The following is an 18,967-nucleotide window of genomic DNA, read 5'->3' as shown; positions in this document are numbered from 1 at the left end:
CAGGACTACCTCCATGAGCGTGAACAACGTGTTGTTCTTTCAGGTACCTCTTCTAACTTTCTTCCCGTTTTGTCTGGAGTTCCCCAGGGGAGTGTCTTAGGGCCGCTCCTATTCCTTCTGTACATGGATGACCTCCCTGAAAAACTGTCCTCCCTCCCTATCAATATACTTTTGTTTGCGGATGATTGTAAACTCTTTAAGGAGATCTCATCGCATCATGACATGATGATTCTTCAAAATGCTCTCACAGAACTTGTTAAGTGGTGTCGTCAGTGGAATTTAGAACTAAACCCTCAGAAATGCTCTTTCCTTACTTATTCCCTAAAAAAGAACAAAGTGGTGTCTACTTATACTATTGAAAACAAACCAATCCAAAACGTTTCCACCCAAAAGGACCTAGGTATTATCATGGATGAAAAACTCACTTTTAATTATCATATTATCGCTACCACTAAAAAAGCCATGCGCCTTCTCGGTCTTCTATACAGATTTAGCGAAATTCAAAACCCATCATCTCTTGCTTTATTCTTTAAATCTTTCATCTCGCCCATCCTTGAATACTGTTCCCCAATTTGGGCAATGGCCTCAAAAACCAATCTCACCAGAATAGATTCTGTTCTCAGTTTCTTTCTTGCAATTGTTCACCATAGAATACCTTCCTTTCGACATGTATCCAAATCAGACACCATGGCTGCTCTGAATATTCACGCTCCATCCTTTCGTCGTGATCTAGCTGACATGAAATTTTTATACAAAATAATAAATGGCAAAATCAGAACAGATCTCCTAATCAGTGAATTCTCACTTAGGGTACCCCAAAAGCTAACGCGCAACCTGCAACTCTTCCACAACCCAACCACTAGGCTATCCCTTCTACAACGCTCCTTGTTTTACAGGCTCCCAGAAATCTACAACAAACTTCCCCTGAATGTAGATATATTCCTTCCAGAACGTAACTTTTGTATATTACTGACGAAGAACATGTAAATCTATCCCATCTTGTTATTGTTTTTTATCTTTTGTTATTATTTGTTTCTACTTTATGTTGTTTCAGTGTAAAATGGCCAAATAAGACTGTATCTGAAACTCTGAGTAAATAAATAAATAAATAAATCATATATAGGGTTGTTAAAAACAACTAGTATTATTTCATAGACTCAGTCTGGCACTAAATTTGGTGCCATCATTGAATTCTGGAACCTCCAAAACACAGTGAATGATTCCAAACCTGATCGTATGGGTGAAATGCTTACTTGTAGATTTTGGTGGTCAAATTGACCACCAGATAAAGTGGGTCTTTTAAATTTCTCATTTTCACAATAGACTTTTAAACTGAAATTTGCATGAAATTAAGATGGCATTAATGATAAATAACTGTAATGGAGTAACAGTTCAGGAATGGAAATATTCGTCATGGCCGCCATTTTGATGATGTATGCTATCCCCAAAGGGCATGTTCTCCATCAGAAGTGAAATAATTAATTGTAGTGAAAAGAACCAGGTACCGGTGTAAAGTCCTTAAAATGCTCTACAATTATAATGTCAAAATGTTCAATAGTACTTCATAATTATTAAATAATTTACGAAAAAATGTTAAAACAGGTAAGGAAAAATCAAATTTCCTCCATTTTTGTTAATATACATATATACAGCAGCGGCTGCTTAATGCGTGCTACCGTGCTATAGCACGTTGCTAAATTTGTTAAAATGAAAAGAAGAAAAAAGCAAATCTCACAGATGCAAGAAGTTTAATGAAGCCCTAAAGTGAATTGAAAGTTCTCATGTTAAGAGCCTCAAAATTTAACAGCGGCGCCACGTATTTCCCTCACGCTGTTGGGGCTAGAAGGAATACCTCACCGTGCTAGAATCTCAACAGCACGTTTTCGCCCCTTTTTCATCCCTCCGCGCATGAATACTGTACACCCCCACTCCTCGATTCGTACGGGGGATAGGGTCTCGGCTCGAGTAAAATCGTCTGCTAGCGTGCTACAGGCAGACTCAGCATGGTAAGTGTGCCATCTCATGATAAGAAGAAAGTCTACATTAACCTATTGCCTCTGTCAGAACAACGTTTATTAATGTCACTTTCAAACGTTCTCTCGTTATAAGTGTAGACTTATGCAATGTTTGTAACATGTCGTATACATTAGCAGCACCTGCAAAAAGTTGGAACGCGAATTGACACTACCCCTTAGCCTTTTATCTATTTCGGTGGTAAGTTGTAAAGATTGCAACTCTGAAACTATAGTCCGTGCCTTTTTTGCTTCCGAAAGTGGATTCTGCTATGTAATTTATGTTTAGGAAATTTTAATTTTATATTTTATCTAAATTATCTGTTTTTAAATGCTAGAAATATATTTCCTTATGCTTATGTAGCACTTCAATCGTCCAGAAACAAACTTGCAGAGTACAGTTTTTTTCCCCGGCTTCCAGACCCAAAAATTTTCCGCGCGGTTCATTGTGTTAAAATCGCGTGGCGCGTGAAGTGGTGGTCATTGTTGTTAAGGATTAGTTTTTTGTTGTTGTTGTTGTTAGAAGTGAAAGTGAGTGTGTGTTATAATGATGAATTCGGTGGTTTCTTTGTTGCAGCGACCTTTCTCTTCAAGAACACTTGAAGAAAAGTTGGAAATAAAAGCGCTAGGATGGCCATTGCCAGATTTGGATCTATCGCAAAATGCAAAGGGAGGTAAGAATGCTACATATAAAAGGCGATTTAATAGAAAACTGTACGATAGTGAACCATGGCTTTGTGGGTGTCAAATTCGAAATGCATTATTCTGTTTTCCTTGCATACTTTTTGGAAGTAATGATTCGTGGTCTAAAGGAGGGGTAAAAGATCTAGGACATATAAGTGAATATATGAGAAAGTACAGTGAAAGCAAAAAGCACATGAATAATGAGTTAAATTTTGTCTCTCTCGGAACTGTCAACACAGCAACGCAGTTACGCAGCACTTATCTAGAATCGCTTCAAAAGCATAATGAACGAGTTGAAAAAAATCGCTACGTCTTGTCAAAAATCATAGACTGCATCAAGTTCTGTGGAGATTTTGAGTTGGCCCTGCGTGGCCACGACAGATTCCTCCGCATTTTGGGGCTCGTTGATTTTGTCAGCAGTTTAGACAACGCTGTTAAAGAACATCTCGACAACAGCACTGTATTTAAAGGCACCTCGAAAACCATCCAAAATGAATTATTAGACTGTATGCTTGAGGTGTGCCAGGAGAAAATTGTAAAAGAAATGTCGGAAGCAAAATTTGTGGCATTGATGTGTGATGAAACCACAGACGTATCCGATCAGTTGCAGTTGGTTCTCATATACAGGTACGAACTTAAGGGGGTTGTACACGAAAGATTCTGGAGCTTCCTTAATTCGGACGGACAGGACGCAGAGGCAATTTCCCGTTGCATCATGAAAGAAATGAACAGTTTATTTGGTGAGCAACCGGATAAAATAATTGCCCAAACATTTGATGGAGCTTCAGTGATGAGAGGAGAGAAAAATGGAGTTCAATCTCGCATCAAAGAACACTTTCCACTTGCTCATTACATTCACTGTTATGCGCACCAATTGAATTTAATAATGGAGCGAACTGCTTCCCAAAATCAATCAGCTAGGGTGTTTTTTTGCAGCTTGTCAGCATTTCCAACGTTCTTTTCATGCTCACCTCAGCGACTCTTGTCATTGGAAACCGAGGTTGCACGTCATATTCCTTCTGGCTCAAGAACACGGTGGAATTTTAAGTCTCGTACGGTAAATGTTGTGTACAAATATCAAGAAGAACTTGCAAACTGTTTGCATGACTTGGAAAATTCAGCATCATGCACAACCATTCGAGAAGCACGAGGCCTGCGTCACAGTCTGGAGGATCGCGAATTTGTATTCTGGCTTTCGTTCTTTCACAGAATTATGCCGCATGTCGATATACTGTACAATCAATTGCAAGCAAGGCAGACCGACACAGTGAAAGTAAAAAATGCCACTGCTGCTTTCAAGAGCGCCATCCAAAAGGTACGAGATAATGTAGACTCCTTACCTAGAGAATCGGAAACCACCCAAGCAAATAAGCGACGGCGTCGTGAATCAGATCTGACATCAGATGCAAAAGAAGTGTGCGATCGCATCACCACCGAAGCTTGACACAGATTTTAATTCTCAAATCATTTGGATTCTGCGCAATTGCTTAACTCATCAAGATTCCCGGAATACACGAATGACTTTCCAGAACGCAAATTGGACATAGCAGTCCGAAGTTATCCAGTCCTTAACAAAAGGAAGTTGCATACTGAACTCTCCGTACTGTACGAACGAGATGACTTCCGTTCTGTAGAAGGAGCCATCCCTCTTTTGAACGTGATTCTAAAGAATAATTTGGAAAATACATTTTCCCAAATTACCATTTTACTAAGAATTGTAGCCACAACGCCGATGACAACTGCCGAACCTGAACAATGCTTCTCTTCCCTGAAAAGAATCAAGACTTTTCCAAGAAATACAATGGCCCAGGACCGCTTGACTGCTCTTGCTATGCTATCAATTGAGAAGAGGCTGGTGACAAATATGAGTGACTTCAACGCTGAGGTGATAGAAAAATTTTGCTCAAGGAAGAACAGAAGAATGGAATTAACCTTCAGGCGATAGGTTAGTAAATGCATGGAAGCTTTCTTATTTTATTTTCTTTGTTGATGAGTAAAACAAAACATTTTTCACTGTCAATTCTGCACTTTGTATGTGTGTACTCTTTTGCGATGCTTTTCTATCTATTTTGTTTAATCGTGACGATTAGGATGAGAGATGATATGATGAATTTAATGAAGGGGCATTCACAAATAATACCCATACCCGGGCCGAGATTCCAACCCGGAACTTCGATAGCGAGATCGAAAGTCGACCACTTAACGTTCGCGGTCATTATAAGTACATGAAAAAAAGCATCAGTTGTAACACGCATCTTTGAAAAGTCACGAGCCGCCGCTGCATATATATCAGACAATGTGTCCAGTACATATACAGTAAAACCCCATTAATCTGGACTAATGGGGGGATAAGTCGACCGGTTCAATGAAAGTCCGGATTAACTGAAATAACCTAAAAGAACAGTAGAAAGTGCATTAAAACTCCGTTTATAGCAACAAAACATGTTTATTATGGTGTATTTAAAGGGCATAGGCCTAAATACAAGGGTCGTTCAAGGTTGACCGGGATTTTTGTACGTAAAAAATCGATGAATAGCCGGATCATGATGAAACGTACGGGTGACGTAATGTATTCCTTTGCGAGTAACTAGCGCCCGGCATGACGTATTTCGCGCATGCGCAGCAGTTGCAGCGAACATGGCGGCAAGCAGTGTGTCTGTGTCTGTGGAGCAGCGGTGTGTAATCAAATTTCTCGTGAAGGAGAAAGTGAAACCAGCTGAGATTTTCAGACGATTGCAAGCACAGTATGGTGAACAAACGATGTTGCGGACAAGAGTGTACGAATGGTGTGAGCAGTTTCGCGAAGGATGGGAGCTGGTGACAAATGAAGCGCATGGACACATTCGCCCGACTGCAGTCACACCAGTGAATATCGCACGTGTTGAGCAAATGATTCTTGAGAACTGGCGAGTAACAGTGCGGGATATTGCTGCCGAGGTGTCGGTAGTGTTGAGACAATAATTCACGACCACTTACGCTTCCGCAAAATCTGTGCAAGGTGGGTTCCCCACCAGCTGACATTCGATCAAAAGTGGACACGCAGGACGGTCTGTGAACAGCTTCTGAATCGGTTTCGAGCAGAAGGTGATGAATTGTTGCAATCCATCATCACGTGTGATGAAACATGGTTGCACAATTCAACCCCAGAGACCAAAAGACGGAGCATGGAGTGGCGGCATAAAGGTTCCCCGCCCCCCAAGAAAAGCAAAATGCAGCCGTCCGCTGGAAAGATCATGGCAAGTGTCTTCTGCGACATGAAGGGCATTATCCATGTGGATTTTCTGGACAAAGGGAGCACGATTAATGCCCAGTATTACTCCACATTGTTGAGTGGTGCTGTACGAAAGTCCATTCGCAAGAAAAGACCTGGGATGTTGTCTGGAAATGTCATTCTTCTCCATGACAATTCCCGCCCTCGCACGGCCAATGTGACAACAACAACTCTGGCCGACATGCGCCGGGAAGTTCTGCCCCATCCCCCCTACAGTCTGGATTTACCCCCCAGTGATTATCATTTGTTTGCACCCCTTCAAGACCATCTGGGAGGGAAGAAATTCACGACAGACGAAGCACTGCGGAGCGATCTCCTCCAGTGGCTACGACAACAATTAAGTTCTTTCTACGCCAAAGGAATTCGGGAGCTGCCAGAACGATGGCAACGGTGCCTCAGCGCGCACGGAGAATACTTTGAAAAACTGACATAGTTTGGTGTTTCTTCTGCTACCTATTTCCTCTGCAGAAATAAAAGTCCCGGGCAACCTTGAACGACCCTTGTACACTATACAGTACAGCACAAAGTCTGCGGGAAACAGAATTTCATCAGTGGTTGACTCCCTTTTATTTGGGAAGTTCTCTTGTTGACTTCTAGCCACATTTAGAACCTTGCATTCTGCTTTTTTTTTTCCTTTTGCCTCTCCGGATTAAGCGAAGTCCAGCTTATCGGGGTCCGGATTAACTAGGTTTTATTGTAATATACTTTTTCACTAAATTGCCTAATCAATTTTCTTTCATTTGGTGCAAAAAAGAAGGTTTTTATCTCGATCATGAGAAGTTATATGTGTTTAAAGATTTCACTACAAGTTCTGACTGTGGCCATATTGATGACATCATATCTCTGAAACCCACAACAGGATTCTTTGGGACTTTTTGTGAGAAATACACCACAAGTAGTACTACATGCTCCAGCAAGTTTCGTTTCACTTTTTTGAATGTCCAGGTTTGCCTCCAAAAGTGCCTAATTTGACTGTACTATATCATAAAACGTCAAAATAAAAAAAAATAAAAAAAATAAGACTACAGAGCACAGTAATATGTGCCTTGAACTTAACAAGTGGAGGAATAGTGATAACAGGAAGGATATGTTTTGGATCAATTTTGGACATGTTTTGAATATCAGTGCGACTTGGTTCATGTGGGCAGGACGTTATGTGGATGTTTTTATTTCATTGTGTGCAAGGATTCTGGACGAAAATTGAACCTAATATGGAGAGTATCCTGATATTTTTTACACATATGCTTATAATAAGCTTGCTCTCTCTCTCTCTCTCTCTCTCTCTCTCTCTCTCTCACACTCACACTCACACTCACACACACAAATCCAAACACCCAAAAATGCTTTGTATTTACATGTGTATCCATGATAAGCAGAGTATGCACAGAATTTGGGCTTATTCTTCACTACGAGGGGCAGCACACTGCAACTTCGTGTGGTGAATGAGACAAAGACTCGTAACTCCATGCCCTTGCTTTCATTGGTAACCACTTGGTCAGACAATGGCCTTCACAATGCAATTTCTTTGTGAGGTGTTTGTGAGTTACGAATTAATACTGGATCACAGAGTTTGAGTCCTAACAAAACCAACTTTAATCAATGAATATTTTCTAGGGATATCAAAACAGTTACACCAATTATTGAATAACACATGGACATAATACTGTATGTCATATGAATATCCAGAACAGGAGATCCTCTGGATATCCAGGGAATACCCATTGGATATCCATAAAATCCATTGTGCATATCCTATGGATATAGACATTGTGGATATGTTATGGATATCCCTTGGAGGTTTGTGCTGTATGGGTTATGTACACTTAATGACAAATGTAATAGCAGGTGAATTCTCCATCAGCATTTCATTCCATTTGTTTTCCACAATATGATCATCATGAATTGAACACATTTTTCGCTGACGTTGCAGATCTGCAACACCCCAAAAATATTTTTAAAATTGGATTTAAAATGGTAAATTTTTCTGAAGTCTGTGTTATTAATATCAAAGAAGTCCCATTCTTCATTATTTTACTTACAACAGTACAATAAGTGTTCATGTGCTGGTATTATTACATTACAAATAGTAGAATTTTTTTCTGATGACGTCATGTTTTCTATATTTTTTTCCTGGCAACACTGTCATATTTGAAACTGTGCTTTTCATGTGATGTGTTCGTCACATATCCTGCTAGAAACCACGCTGCAAGGAATTCACCTCTGGTTTAATTTGTTGGAGTTATCATCAGTGACGTCGACATTTGGGGTAGCAATCAGTGGCATGCTCAAGAGGGGGGTTGGTGTGGGTCATACCCCTCCCCCTTTTAGGGTCCAGTATTCCTAAAAAAAAGAATGTCAATAACAGGTAAACATTGCAAAATGATGAATGAGTACTAAAGAAAAAGTACACGTAACCCCCACCCCCATTCAAAAATAAAAAAGGATTTGATTTGACTACTAAGCCAGAGATCCTGGGTTTGAATCTTGACTTGTCCATGGTGTGTGTCCCTTCATCAATTTTATCTTATCATCTTTGCGATAAGCCAAAAGTGGCGGAAAAGCTAAGTAAAATAAACCAAATCAAGCAATCAATCAATTTGATTTCATTTTTGTTACTTAGCATCGCTTTTTGTCACATTTGGTCAATTGTGAAGATGATACGATAAAATTAATGAAGGTACAAACACAAAGAACACCCATGCCCAGGTCTGGGTTCAAACCTGGAACTCTTGGTGTCGTAGCACACTGTGATAACCACTCCCCCACGGTTGGTTGATTTGGTGTATTAAGTCCACTTTATGCACAGAAACAAAACAGGTAACAAAACACACTTTTTTGTAGTTTCTTCAATAATATTCATTTGGCTTTTTGAGTTCTGAGATGCATTTTTCATTCCAAATTATTTCATTATTCACTGCAGAGTACAACACATAGGAAAAAGAATGCGCTTTCATCATGGGTTCGAATCCTGGCCTGGATTGTTTATATGAGGTCCCTTCATCAATTTCATCATATCATCACTCATCCTCATTTTCGCAATAACCAAATCTGGGATAAAAGCAAAGTAAAATAAACCAAACCAATAACAATATGAACGCACGTTCTCTTGCCCAAATAAATACATCCATATTTATGACTGTTAGAGGCCAAGAGATTAGTATATTTAAATAAAACACTACTAAAACGAGAGTGAGAGAGAGCCTGAGCACATATTTGTAATTTAATCATTATATATTCGATAATTGAAAAAAAAAAGAAAAGAAAGAAAGAAAGCATAACATTATTGTCTGCACATAACACATTCCCATTTCATAAATAATAAAACTAAACTACATCCGATATTATACATACATATTGTACAACGTGTAAAAGGTTGTGTAAATACAGAGAACATAAGTACTGCAGAAAATTTTCCCCCCGAGTTCTTTAGAGGATTTACAAAGGAATCGACCTATCTGTCCTATAGGAGATAGACTTGGGACCTGAAAGCATGGGCTTTCAACCATTGCAGCAGGGGTCAAGGGGCAAGGAAGGTAGAGGCAGAAATCTTCCCTTTCCCTTCTGTCAGCCCTTTCTACCTCGAACTGGTGAGGCTGAGGAAAAGCGAGCTAGGCCAACTTTGCCTGTGGATCGCACCGAGGGACGAGAAGCACATGAAAAAAAAAAAGTTGCATATGAACTGTGGCTTTAACAAGACAATAAATATTGTGATTTGAAAATAATTAGAAATGTGAGATTGATTGATCTATCTCTGCTAGACTAGCTACTCCTCAGTGCACGTCACTGGTTATTATGATATATTTATTAGTGTACCATATATGCAACGTCATTGTAAAAGGCTATAAAAAATTATTTACAACTTTCTATCTAGGAGTCTGTCCTAACACATTCATGTTGTGTTAGCATATGCAGATGATGTATACTTACTGGGGGATGATGTGAATACAATTAAGAATAATGCTAAAATATTTTTCAAAACTGCTAAAGAGATAGGTTTGGAAGTTAGCAAAGAGAAAACTAAATATATGCTTACAGGCCAAAACCAAGTGTTAGGTAATAATCAAAATCTAATTATTGATAACAACTCGTTTGAACCAGTTTCCAAATTCAAATACTTAGGAGTAATATTAACAAATGAAAATTATATTAAAGAGGAAATAAAAAGTAGGCTTAATTCAGGAAATGCATGTTACTTCTCTCTTCATAAACTTTTGTCTTCTCGTTTAATATCTAAGAAACTAAAAGTTAAAATAGACAAAAGAGTAATTTTGCCTGTAGTATTATATGGGTGTGAAACTTGGTCCCTTACATTGAAAGAGGAACATAAATTGAGAGTATTTGAAAATAAGATCCTTAGGAAAATATTTGGACCTAAAAGGGATGAGGAGACAGGTGAGTGGAGAAGGTTACATAATTTAGAACTACATAATTTGTACTCATGTCCAGATATTATTAGAATAATTAAATCAAGAAGACTTAGGTGGGCAGGCCATGTGGCACGAATGGGAGAGGAAAGAGGAGTTTACAGGATTCTTGTTGGGAAACCAGATGGTAAGAGACCTGTAGGAAGGCCAAGACGAATATGGAGGGACAAGATGAAGATGGACCTAAGGGAAATCGGTAGGGATGGAAAATAGTATATAGATCTTGCTCAAGATAGGGAAAGATGGAAGGCCTGTGTTGCTGCAGCCATGAACCTTCGGGTTTAAGAAGGCTATAGAGTTAGTTAGTTAGTTCCTAACAGCATATTCTAAGGCAAAAGTAAAGAGCAATGGAGATGATGCATCTGCTTGTTTTAACCCATCATGAATTGTAAATTTGTCAGACATATTAATACCCACACGAATTTTACTTTCTGTTTCACTGGTGCATATTTTTATCATACTAACAAGCTTCTTAGGTATTCCAAACTCTACTAATATATTATATAATTTATCTCTTTTGACCGAATCATATGCTTTTTTGAAATCAATGAATAGTTGATGGACATTTTGATTATTCCCACTTTTTTTCAAGTGTCTGTCTGATGTGAAAAATTTGATCTGTAGTTGATCTGTTACGTTTAAATCCACATTGATAATCACCTATAATTTCATTAGCATATGGTGTTAGACTTGTTAAAAGAATGTTAGACAATATTTTGTATGTTGTTGAGAGTAGAGAAATTCCACGGTAATTATTGCAGTTAATTTTATCACCTTTTTTAAACACAGGAACAATTATGGATTCTTTCCACTGTTTCTTCTTTATTCCATATTAAACAAATTAATTTATGAATTTGACATATTAATGAATTTCCACCATATTTAATTAACTCAGCTGGTATTAAATCAATGCCAGGTGCTTTGTTATTCTTTAGCCTTTTAATAGCATCTTTAACTTCAGTCAAGTTAGGTTCTGGAACTAAAGGTTCTGCTGTGTGGACTTCATTCACTTCTGATTTATCTCCTACATGGACATTTAAAAGGTCATTAAAATAGTTCTTCCATCTATTTAGAATATCGCTTGGGTCAGCTAGAAAATCACTGTCTTTATCTTTTATCAAGTTTACTTTAGGTTGCCACCCCTTTCTAAACTCATTTACACCTTTATATAAATCTCTGATATTTTTATTTTTGCTGTTTGTTTCAATTTCGTTAATTTTGCTTTTCAAGTAATCTCTTTTTTTACTTCTAAACGTGCAGTCAAATTCTCGCTTTATTCTATTATAATTGTTTAGATTTGTATCATCAGAGTTATTTAACCACCTAAGTCTAGCCTGATTTCTTATTTCTATTAGATTATGACATTCATTATCAAACCATGGCTTACTTTTCCTTGGTTTATGGTATCCTATACTTTCTTTAGCTGCTGATTCTATTGCATTACGTATGTGCTCCCAATTCTTATTTACGTCTGTTTCATTTATATTTTCATCATCATTTAAATCCTGCAAAACATCAAATCTATTTGACAGTTTAATTTGGTAATCTTTCTTAATTCTTTCATCAGTAAACTTGTATCAAATTTTAGAACTTTTAGATTTTGTTGCTTATGATTTATCACTGAGAGTCTTTCTCTTAATTTAGCAATTACTAAATAATGGTCACTGGCACAGTCAGCACCTCTATGTGTACGAACGTCAATTATACTAGTATGCCTTCTCTTATCAATGAGAATATGATCTATCTGATTATGAGTTTTACCATCTGGAGAAGACCAGGTATATTTATGGATATCTTTATGTTTAAAAGTGGTACTTTTCAATTAAATTCTTTGAGGTTGCAAAAGTAATCAATCTTATACCATTATCATTACTTAATTCATGAAGACTTTCTTTACCAATCATGGGTTTAAATGTCTCTTCTTTGCCAATCTGTGCATTACAGTCACCTAACAGAATTTTCATATTATACTGAGAAAATTTATCAAAGACCTGTTCTAACTCTGTATAAAAATCATCTTTAGTATTATCATCTTTATCTTCCGTTGGTGCATGTATGTTTATTAAAATAATTTTACACCACCTACCCTGTAAAACAACATAAAGTAATACTTTATGTTGATAAAAACTTCTCAAACACAATGGTTGTATGTTATAGAGGAATAAAATTATTCTAGTAGCAGTCAAACAAATTTTCTCAAATTTTATAATTTTTATACCTCTTTACGCTAACATTGCAGATATGCAACACCAAAATGTTTGTAGTCACCCTGTACATGGAAGCAAAAAAACCATTAGTTTTCGATTGTTAGTGTCTCTAAAAGTTATTTAATGTAAAGCTGATGTAAATTTAGCAAGTGAAAAATTTGTGTCGAAAAATGGGTTAAATAAAAACATCAATAACCAGAGGACAATATTTGCTTTGCATCAACAGAACTGTATTCCTTAAAGCAACACAGAATATAAAATGATGGAAATTATCTTTGCTGTTGACTGCATGTTGGATTGGGAAACTTTTTGATCACACTATATTACTGATGCATTTCTTGAAAAGATGTTCATTTGTAGCATCAGAAAGCCAAGAAAATATAAATGTTGTGTAGTTACAAGAACATTGCAGTTATTTGGGACTTACTGAAAAACATGCTGAACCTTGCTGAACAGCTCATATCCCATTCTAAAAAGAAACTTGTATTGCATCTTGATATTTACCATGATCTGGTTTGGGGGCCAGGAATATAAATTATAGGATTTTCAACATGTTATTCAATAAGTCCCTTACCACATCAACGTTTTCCTGGCAATCACAGAAGAAACACTATTTATGCATAAATCTGTGGTAGTACAGAAATTTCATATTTACCATAGCTGAAAAGTTTGTGCTGTAAATCCACCTACACAGGAGTTATATAAGCAAATTAAACTAAATATTATGCAGCCTTAAAACCTGCATCATGTTAATTATGATGGTGTCTTGAAAATAATTTATATTATGTGATTAATACGCTTAGAGGATGCAGAGAAGGAAAACAACTGAAATGATGGGATCTGAATCTGCATTCTTTCAATCTTGAGTAAAAGTAAATGTGCCACTATTTTGCTAAATGTTCTATATTGTTACTGAATACTAATATTTCCAAAGACATACACAATATGATTGTGAAAGCAATGATCTGTCTGTATTAACACATTTTTTGACACAGATCATAAAAAAATTGAAGTTTTGAGAACTGTACAGTATTGTGATATCAATTTCCCCAAAACTTTTGTGAAATTTGTTTCTTTGTGTTCCAACTGGATGGTGATTTCTTCCAGGTGAAATAATACTAGTTCCCAAGTTTCAAACCTCATAAAAAAATAATTTGTGTATCACCTTATTCATAGAATTTATGTTTTATTAAATAACTTAAAAGTTTGTGTAATTGTCACCACAGTGTTTTACCCTTGGTAAAGTATTCTGTATACAAGTTATCTACTCATAGTTGAGGCACAAATTCTTTGCTGCTACATTGCTCAACCCTGACTTTGAAATTATTCTAACCAACTAACTAACACTCTAGCCTTCTTAAACCCAAAGGTTCATGGCTGCAGCAACACAGGCCTTACATCTGTCCCTATCCTGAGCAAGATCTGTATACTCTTTTCCATCTCTAATACCGATTTCTTTTAGGTCCCTTCTCAACGTTATCTCTCTATCTTCATCTTGGCCTTCCTACAGGTCTCTTACCATCAGGTTTCCCAACAAGAATCCTATAAATTATTCAAGATGGTCAATTAAGAATTTTCTGAATGTACTTGTTGCATGCTAGTGAAACATTGTCCGATTGAATTAAAGAGAATATAATTAACGGTATTACCTACGTGAAATTTAGAGTTTCCATGTTGCACAATTGGATAGTTATTTCCGATTAATAACCGTGGTGGCTCAGTCGGTAACGCATCTGACTACCATGCTAAAGGTACTGGGTTCGATCCCCGGCCGGTTCAAATCTGGGAACTTTTCTAACGTTGGAAGCGGCCCCGGCACCCACCCAGCATCGAATAACATGGGTACCTGGGGGAAACCCTGGGGGGTAAAGGTGGTCAGGGGTGTGATGATCACATCATCCCCACTCATGACCGGATCAAGAAAGTGTAGGGCGTTACCCCCACACCCCCTATACGCCTTCATGGCGTGGTGCTATGCACAGGGGAGCACCTCACCTTTTTTACCTTTCCGATTAATTTTGAAGGCTCACTATCTTCACTCATTAAGGGTGCGGCATCTGGAGTAGAGATGGTAGCATGTCACTTCTTTGTTAGTTGCAGGATGCAGTACCATCTCCACTCCACATGCTGTACCCTTAGTGAATGAAGGTAGTGAGCCTTCAAAATTAATCGGAAATAACTATATAATTGTGCAACGTGGAAACTCGCAATTTCACATAGGTAATACTTAAACTGTGTTTACTGCATTCATCATGAAAATTAACCAAGTTCCAACGTAATCTCCTAAAATGATATTTTATTCCCAAAACTTTAATTTTGGTATTAATGCAATTGTCAACATTGATGGATCCCTGTTACTCATTATACTCTTCTACAAAAACTAGCCAGGTAAGTGGGAAATTAGTACAACAATGATTTTGAATTTGAATTTAAAATTTTGAGAGCGTCAGCACTTAGGCTATTTTGCTTCCGTCACATTATACGGGGGCCAGCCCCTTATCACTACAAATAACAACTCTAACGTTGCATAATTAAAAATCTTAAAATGTTCTGACTTCTGTTAAAAGCTGAGGCTGTAAACGGGCACTCAGCACACACATGGACAAAAAACAGGACAACACACACAAAATTATACTGGCCATAGTGCCAGTCGCCAGAGCCTCGTTACTCTTTAGTCCAGGGTGTACTATGTGGAAGTGAGGTTGACTTTTGAGCGCCTACGTGGAAGGTACCCCTTACACCCCAACAATGATTTTGATACTTAGCCAACAAGTGTTAGTACTACAATCTCGGTAATTACCAGGAGCCTTATAGTTTTGTTCTTTTCGCAAAATCAGTGTTACGTAAACATTTAGTTTATGCGTAGCACATTTTGTACTGAGTGTGCAAAAATTGTACATTTTATGTATGTTTTAAAATTATACTACTGGGTGCATAATTTTAGTTCCAACTTTTATATCTTCTTTGATGATATGAAAACCTTGTTAACAAAGCCAAACAGTGGTGCACTCTCCATGTTGACCGCCAGTACACCAACTTTCTTCATATATTTTTGTACATTTAGCATAAATATATGGGTAATTGCTCATTATACAGGGTGGTCCAAAAAGGACTTTACAACTTTGTAAGTACATAAAAATTTATCCGGAAAACTTACAGAACTGGTTGTGGTGTCATTTTGTAAGGAAATTCAGCAAGTTTTAGCTAAAATAGCTATTTTGGTTCAATGTGGCTCCCATTGGTAATACGACAGACATTCCATCTTAAGTAAATATCTTGCCCAACCCGCAGCAGCATATCACACATCACTTCTTTGACTGTGGTGTAGATTTGTGCTCTGAGCTCAGCTAGATTAGCTGGATCTTTAACAAAACGCCAAAAGTAAAAATTGAAAGGTGAAAGATTAGGTGATTGAGGTGACCATGCATTGAAGTGTCGACTTGCCATTGAACGTTATGTTATCCAAGAAATCGTCGTCTTTCTCAATCTTCTTTAACATGTGAACAGAACTCCTGATGAGAGACACTGTCCTGGTCTTTAAGTTTGTGTACCATTGTAAATCTGTAGTTTCAGATGCAAGTGTTTTTTCAACACATGTCAAAAGGTTGTATGTGGAATCCTGGTCTCACACTGATTTTTGGAAAAGAACAAATCTATAAGGCTCTTGGTAATTACCGAGTTTGTAGTATTAATGCTTGTTAGCTAAGTATCAAAATCATTGTTGTACTAATTTCCCACTTACCTGGCTAGTTTCTGTAGAAGAGTATGATGAGTAACAGGGATTCATCAATGTTGGCAATTGTGTTAATATTTACCAAAATTAAAGTTTTGGGAATAAAATATCATCAGGTTGACTTTGTAGGACTACCAACAAAGCTTTCCCTCACTTACTCAACAATAACATCGAAAATCGGAAACACGCAGATGTCCTGAGGATTTGGTATGTCAAACAGATCAACCAGTTTCAACAAAACACTGATGCCAAAGAGTAAATGGTGGGTCTACTGGGAGAATCTTTCTCAAAGTGGGTACGGAAATTCTGTTGCACAATGGTCACAAAATTCGTTTCTTCAAACCACAACACACAGCAAACTCACTTTTCACCTGTGAAAGCACCCATTATTATGGAACTGCCACTGGTGCTTGTAGTGGCGGAATTCAGTACTATTCCACAACACTAGTCAAACTAAATGTATTTCCTTACAAAATGACACCACAACCAGTTCTGTAACATTTCTGAAAACATTCATATATACTTACAAAGTTGTAAAGTTTTTTGGACAACCCTGTATATTATGCAGATTATTAAAGCAAGCTTCTAAACCACAATTTAAGTCAATTATTTAAGTAACTTTACCTTTAAAGTCCCATGGTGCTTATGCAGTTTTTACCTCTGTCCCAGGCCATTTAAACGAGTTTTGTAAGGTTTAGCAAAAATCCTTATAGCTTCCTTCCTGTGGCAGATAATTTAGTGAAACAAGAAACATTTTACTAAGAATAAAATGAACTTTGACAGAGAAGACGAAGTGTTGTTATCTGTAAGTATTTGTTATTATTTGTGGCTTCAAATGTGAAAATTGAAAAACAGAAAAGACAAAATTTTGCCACTCCCCCTCCCTGTTGAGACATGGGACAGGAACAAATTCTATGTCCTATTTGCAACAACATGTCTACATTATAATTCAATATTTATTTTGTTCCTAATGCCTTTTGCCATCCGAAGGAAAAAATGAAAAATAAACTAAATGCAAAAGTTATTTTCGATAAGGGTTCGCAACATGCACAATGAAGTGCACGAGTAATTTTCAACAAGGGTTGGCAACACACACAAAACGGTGAGACTGTAGGCTCCACACTGCCCGCCCCTGGCCGCTGCCATGTCTCTGGAAGAAGTTCTTCATCCTCTGAATTACTTGATTCACTTTCACTCGAGTCACTAACATGTTCACTCCGATAATGTACAATTTCCCGTAACTCCTCATCGCTTTCCATTTGTTTACCTCCTGCTCCAAATCCTCTAGCCATATAGCCGAACTCATGTTCGCACAACACACACACACGTACACAAAAAAAAAGTAAGAAATACCTCTCACTACACTCCCATGACAATCAAAACACGAAAAAATATCTCACTCCACTCGCAAACAAGCGAAAACTATGCGCACGACATTACTGCAACGCCTGGAAAAATTACAAGAGTTATTTTTAGCCCCGATCCTACCTCTTACCCCCCCCCCCCCCTTCATTTTCCTTCTGAAGGAGTGGTTGTCTTCTGAAGCAAGCATTGTGCAAAGTCCATTTCACCCACTGAAAAGTTATCGCCGCAAACATGAAAACCTTCTCAATTTTTTGGAGAAATTTTCTGAAGAAGATTCTACTGACACAGCATCAAAATGTGCTGGATACCTGGAGACAATGCTTCACTTCAAGACATTTTTCTTTCTCTCCCTCTACTGCCATGTGATAGGTCCAATAGAAGAGGTAAACTGTAAGATTCAGTTTCCATGCATTGGTGCTACAGAAGTGGAATCAAAACTAAAATACTTGTCTGACATTTTTCAAGAAAGCAGAAATGCACAGAGGGCAAACCCAGCCTCGTTGATGAGCCAAAATTGCCCCGGCAACGTCACATCCCTAAGAGAGTTGAAAATCCTGATGCTGCTAAAACTCACAAGTTCTACACTCCAAAATAGCATTATAAATCAATATACAATGACGTCTGTGACACAGCAAAATCATGTGTTAAACAAGGACATGAATCTACAGGACTACAAAAAGTAACAGCCGTAGAGAAATAATGCATCTCAGCTGTGAACAGTTGCACAACAAACTTTCAGAAAACACGAGAATTTTTTCGCCAAGATTTGGATGCTGATAGGCTCTCCTTACACATGTCCATGTTTGGTGATATCGCCAAACAGAAGAAAGTGGTTCTAACTACCACGCGTGACATAAGGAAGTTTCTTTTGGAAGACAGCACCTGCCAGGAGCTTCTGCCTGAAGTTGCCAGATTCATGATGGTCCTCCGCGCTGTGCCAGTAACGACAGCCACTGCCGAAAGGTCATTCAGTGCTATTCACCAACTAAAGACACATTTGAGATCTACAATAGGGCAGAAGAGACTAAGCACCTTAGCGGTAGTCCACATACATCAAACTGTGCTTGATAATTTGGACCCGAGACCGCTCATTAATGAGTTCATAAAAAATATCTCAGTGCGTAGAGCAACTCTTGCTTTATTTTTAAATCATGTTCATATGTTTTTGTTGTGTATGTCACTTTATATCTTAGTGTACATGCTATGTGCTTTTTTTTATTATTACAAAATTAAATTTAAAAAGTAAAATATTGTAGCAAGAACAAAAAAGT

General features: G+C 37.6%; 2 protein-coding genes across 2 annotated transcripts in view; both read left to right on the top strand.

The window, feature by feature from the left end:
* The window catches only part of LOC145987919 (uncharacterized), a 341,487-nt gene that overhangs the window by 127,558 nt on the left and 194,962 nt on the right, over nt 1–18,967 (top strand). The gene's annotated exons all lie outside the window — the stretch shown is intronic.
* Nucleotides 3,205–4,140, top strand: LOC145988120 (zinc finger MYM-type protein 1-like). The gene has a single exon (XM_083122951.1). It carries the CDS (start codon nt 3,205–3,207, stop codon nt 4,138–4,140), a length of 936 nt encoding a protein of 311 aa, XP_082979077.1.

Source organism: Lepisma saccharinum, chromosome 5 (assembly GCF_977018435.1).
Source record: "Lepisma saccharinum chromosome 5, izLepSacc3.1, whole genome shotgun sequence".
Lineage (NCBI taxonomy): Eukaryota > Metazoa > Arthropoda > Insecta > Zygentoma > Lepismatidae > Lepisma > Lepisma saccharinum.
The sequence above is the reverse complement of the archived record's forward strand: the minus strand, read 5'-3'. Positions and strand labels throughout refer to the sequence as shown.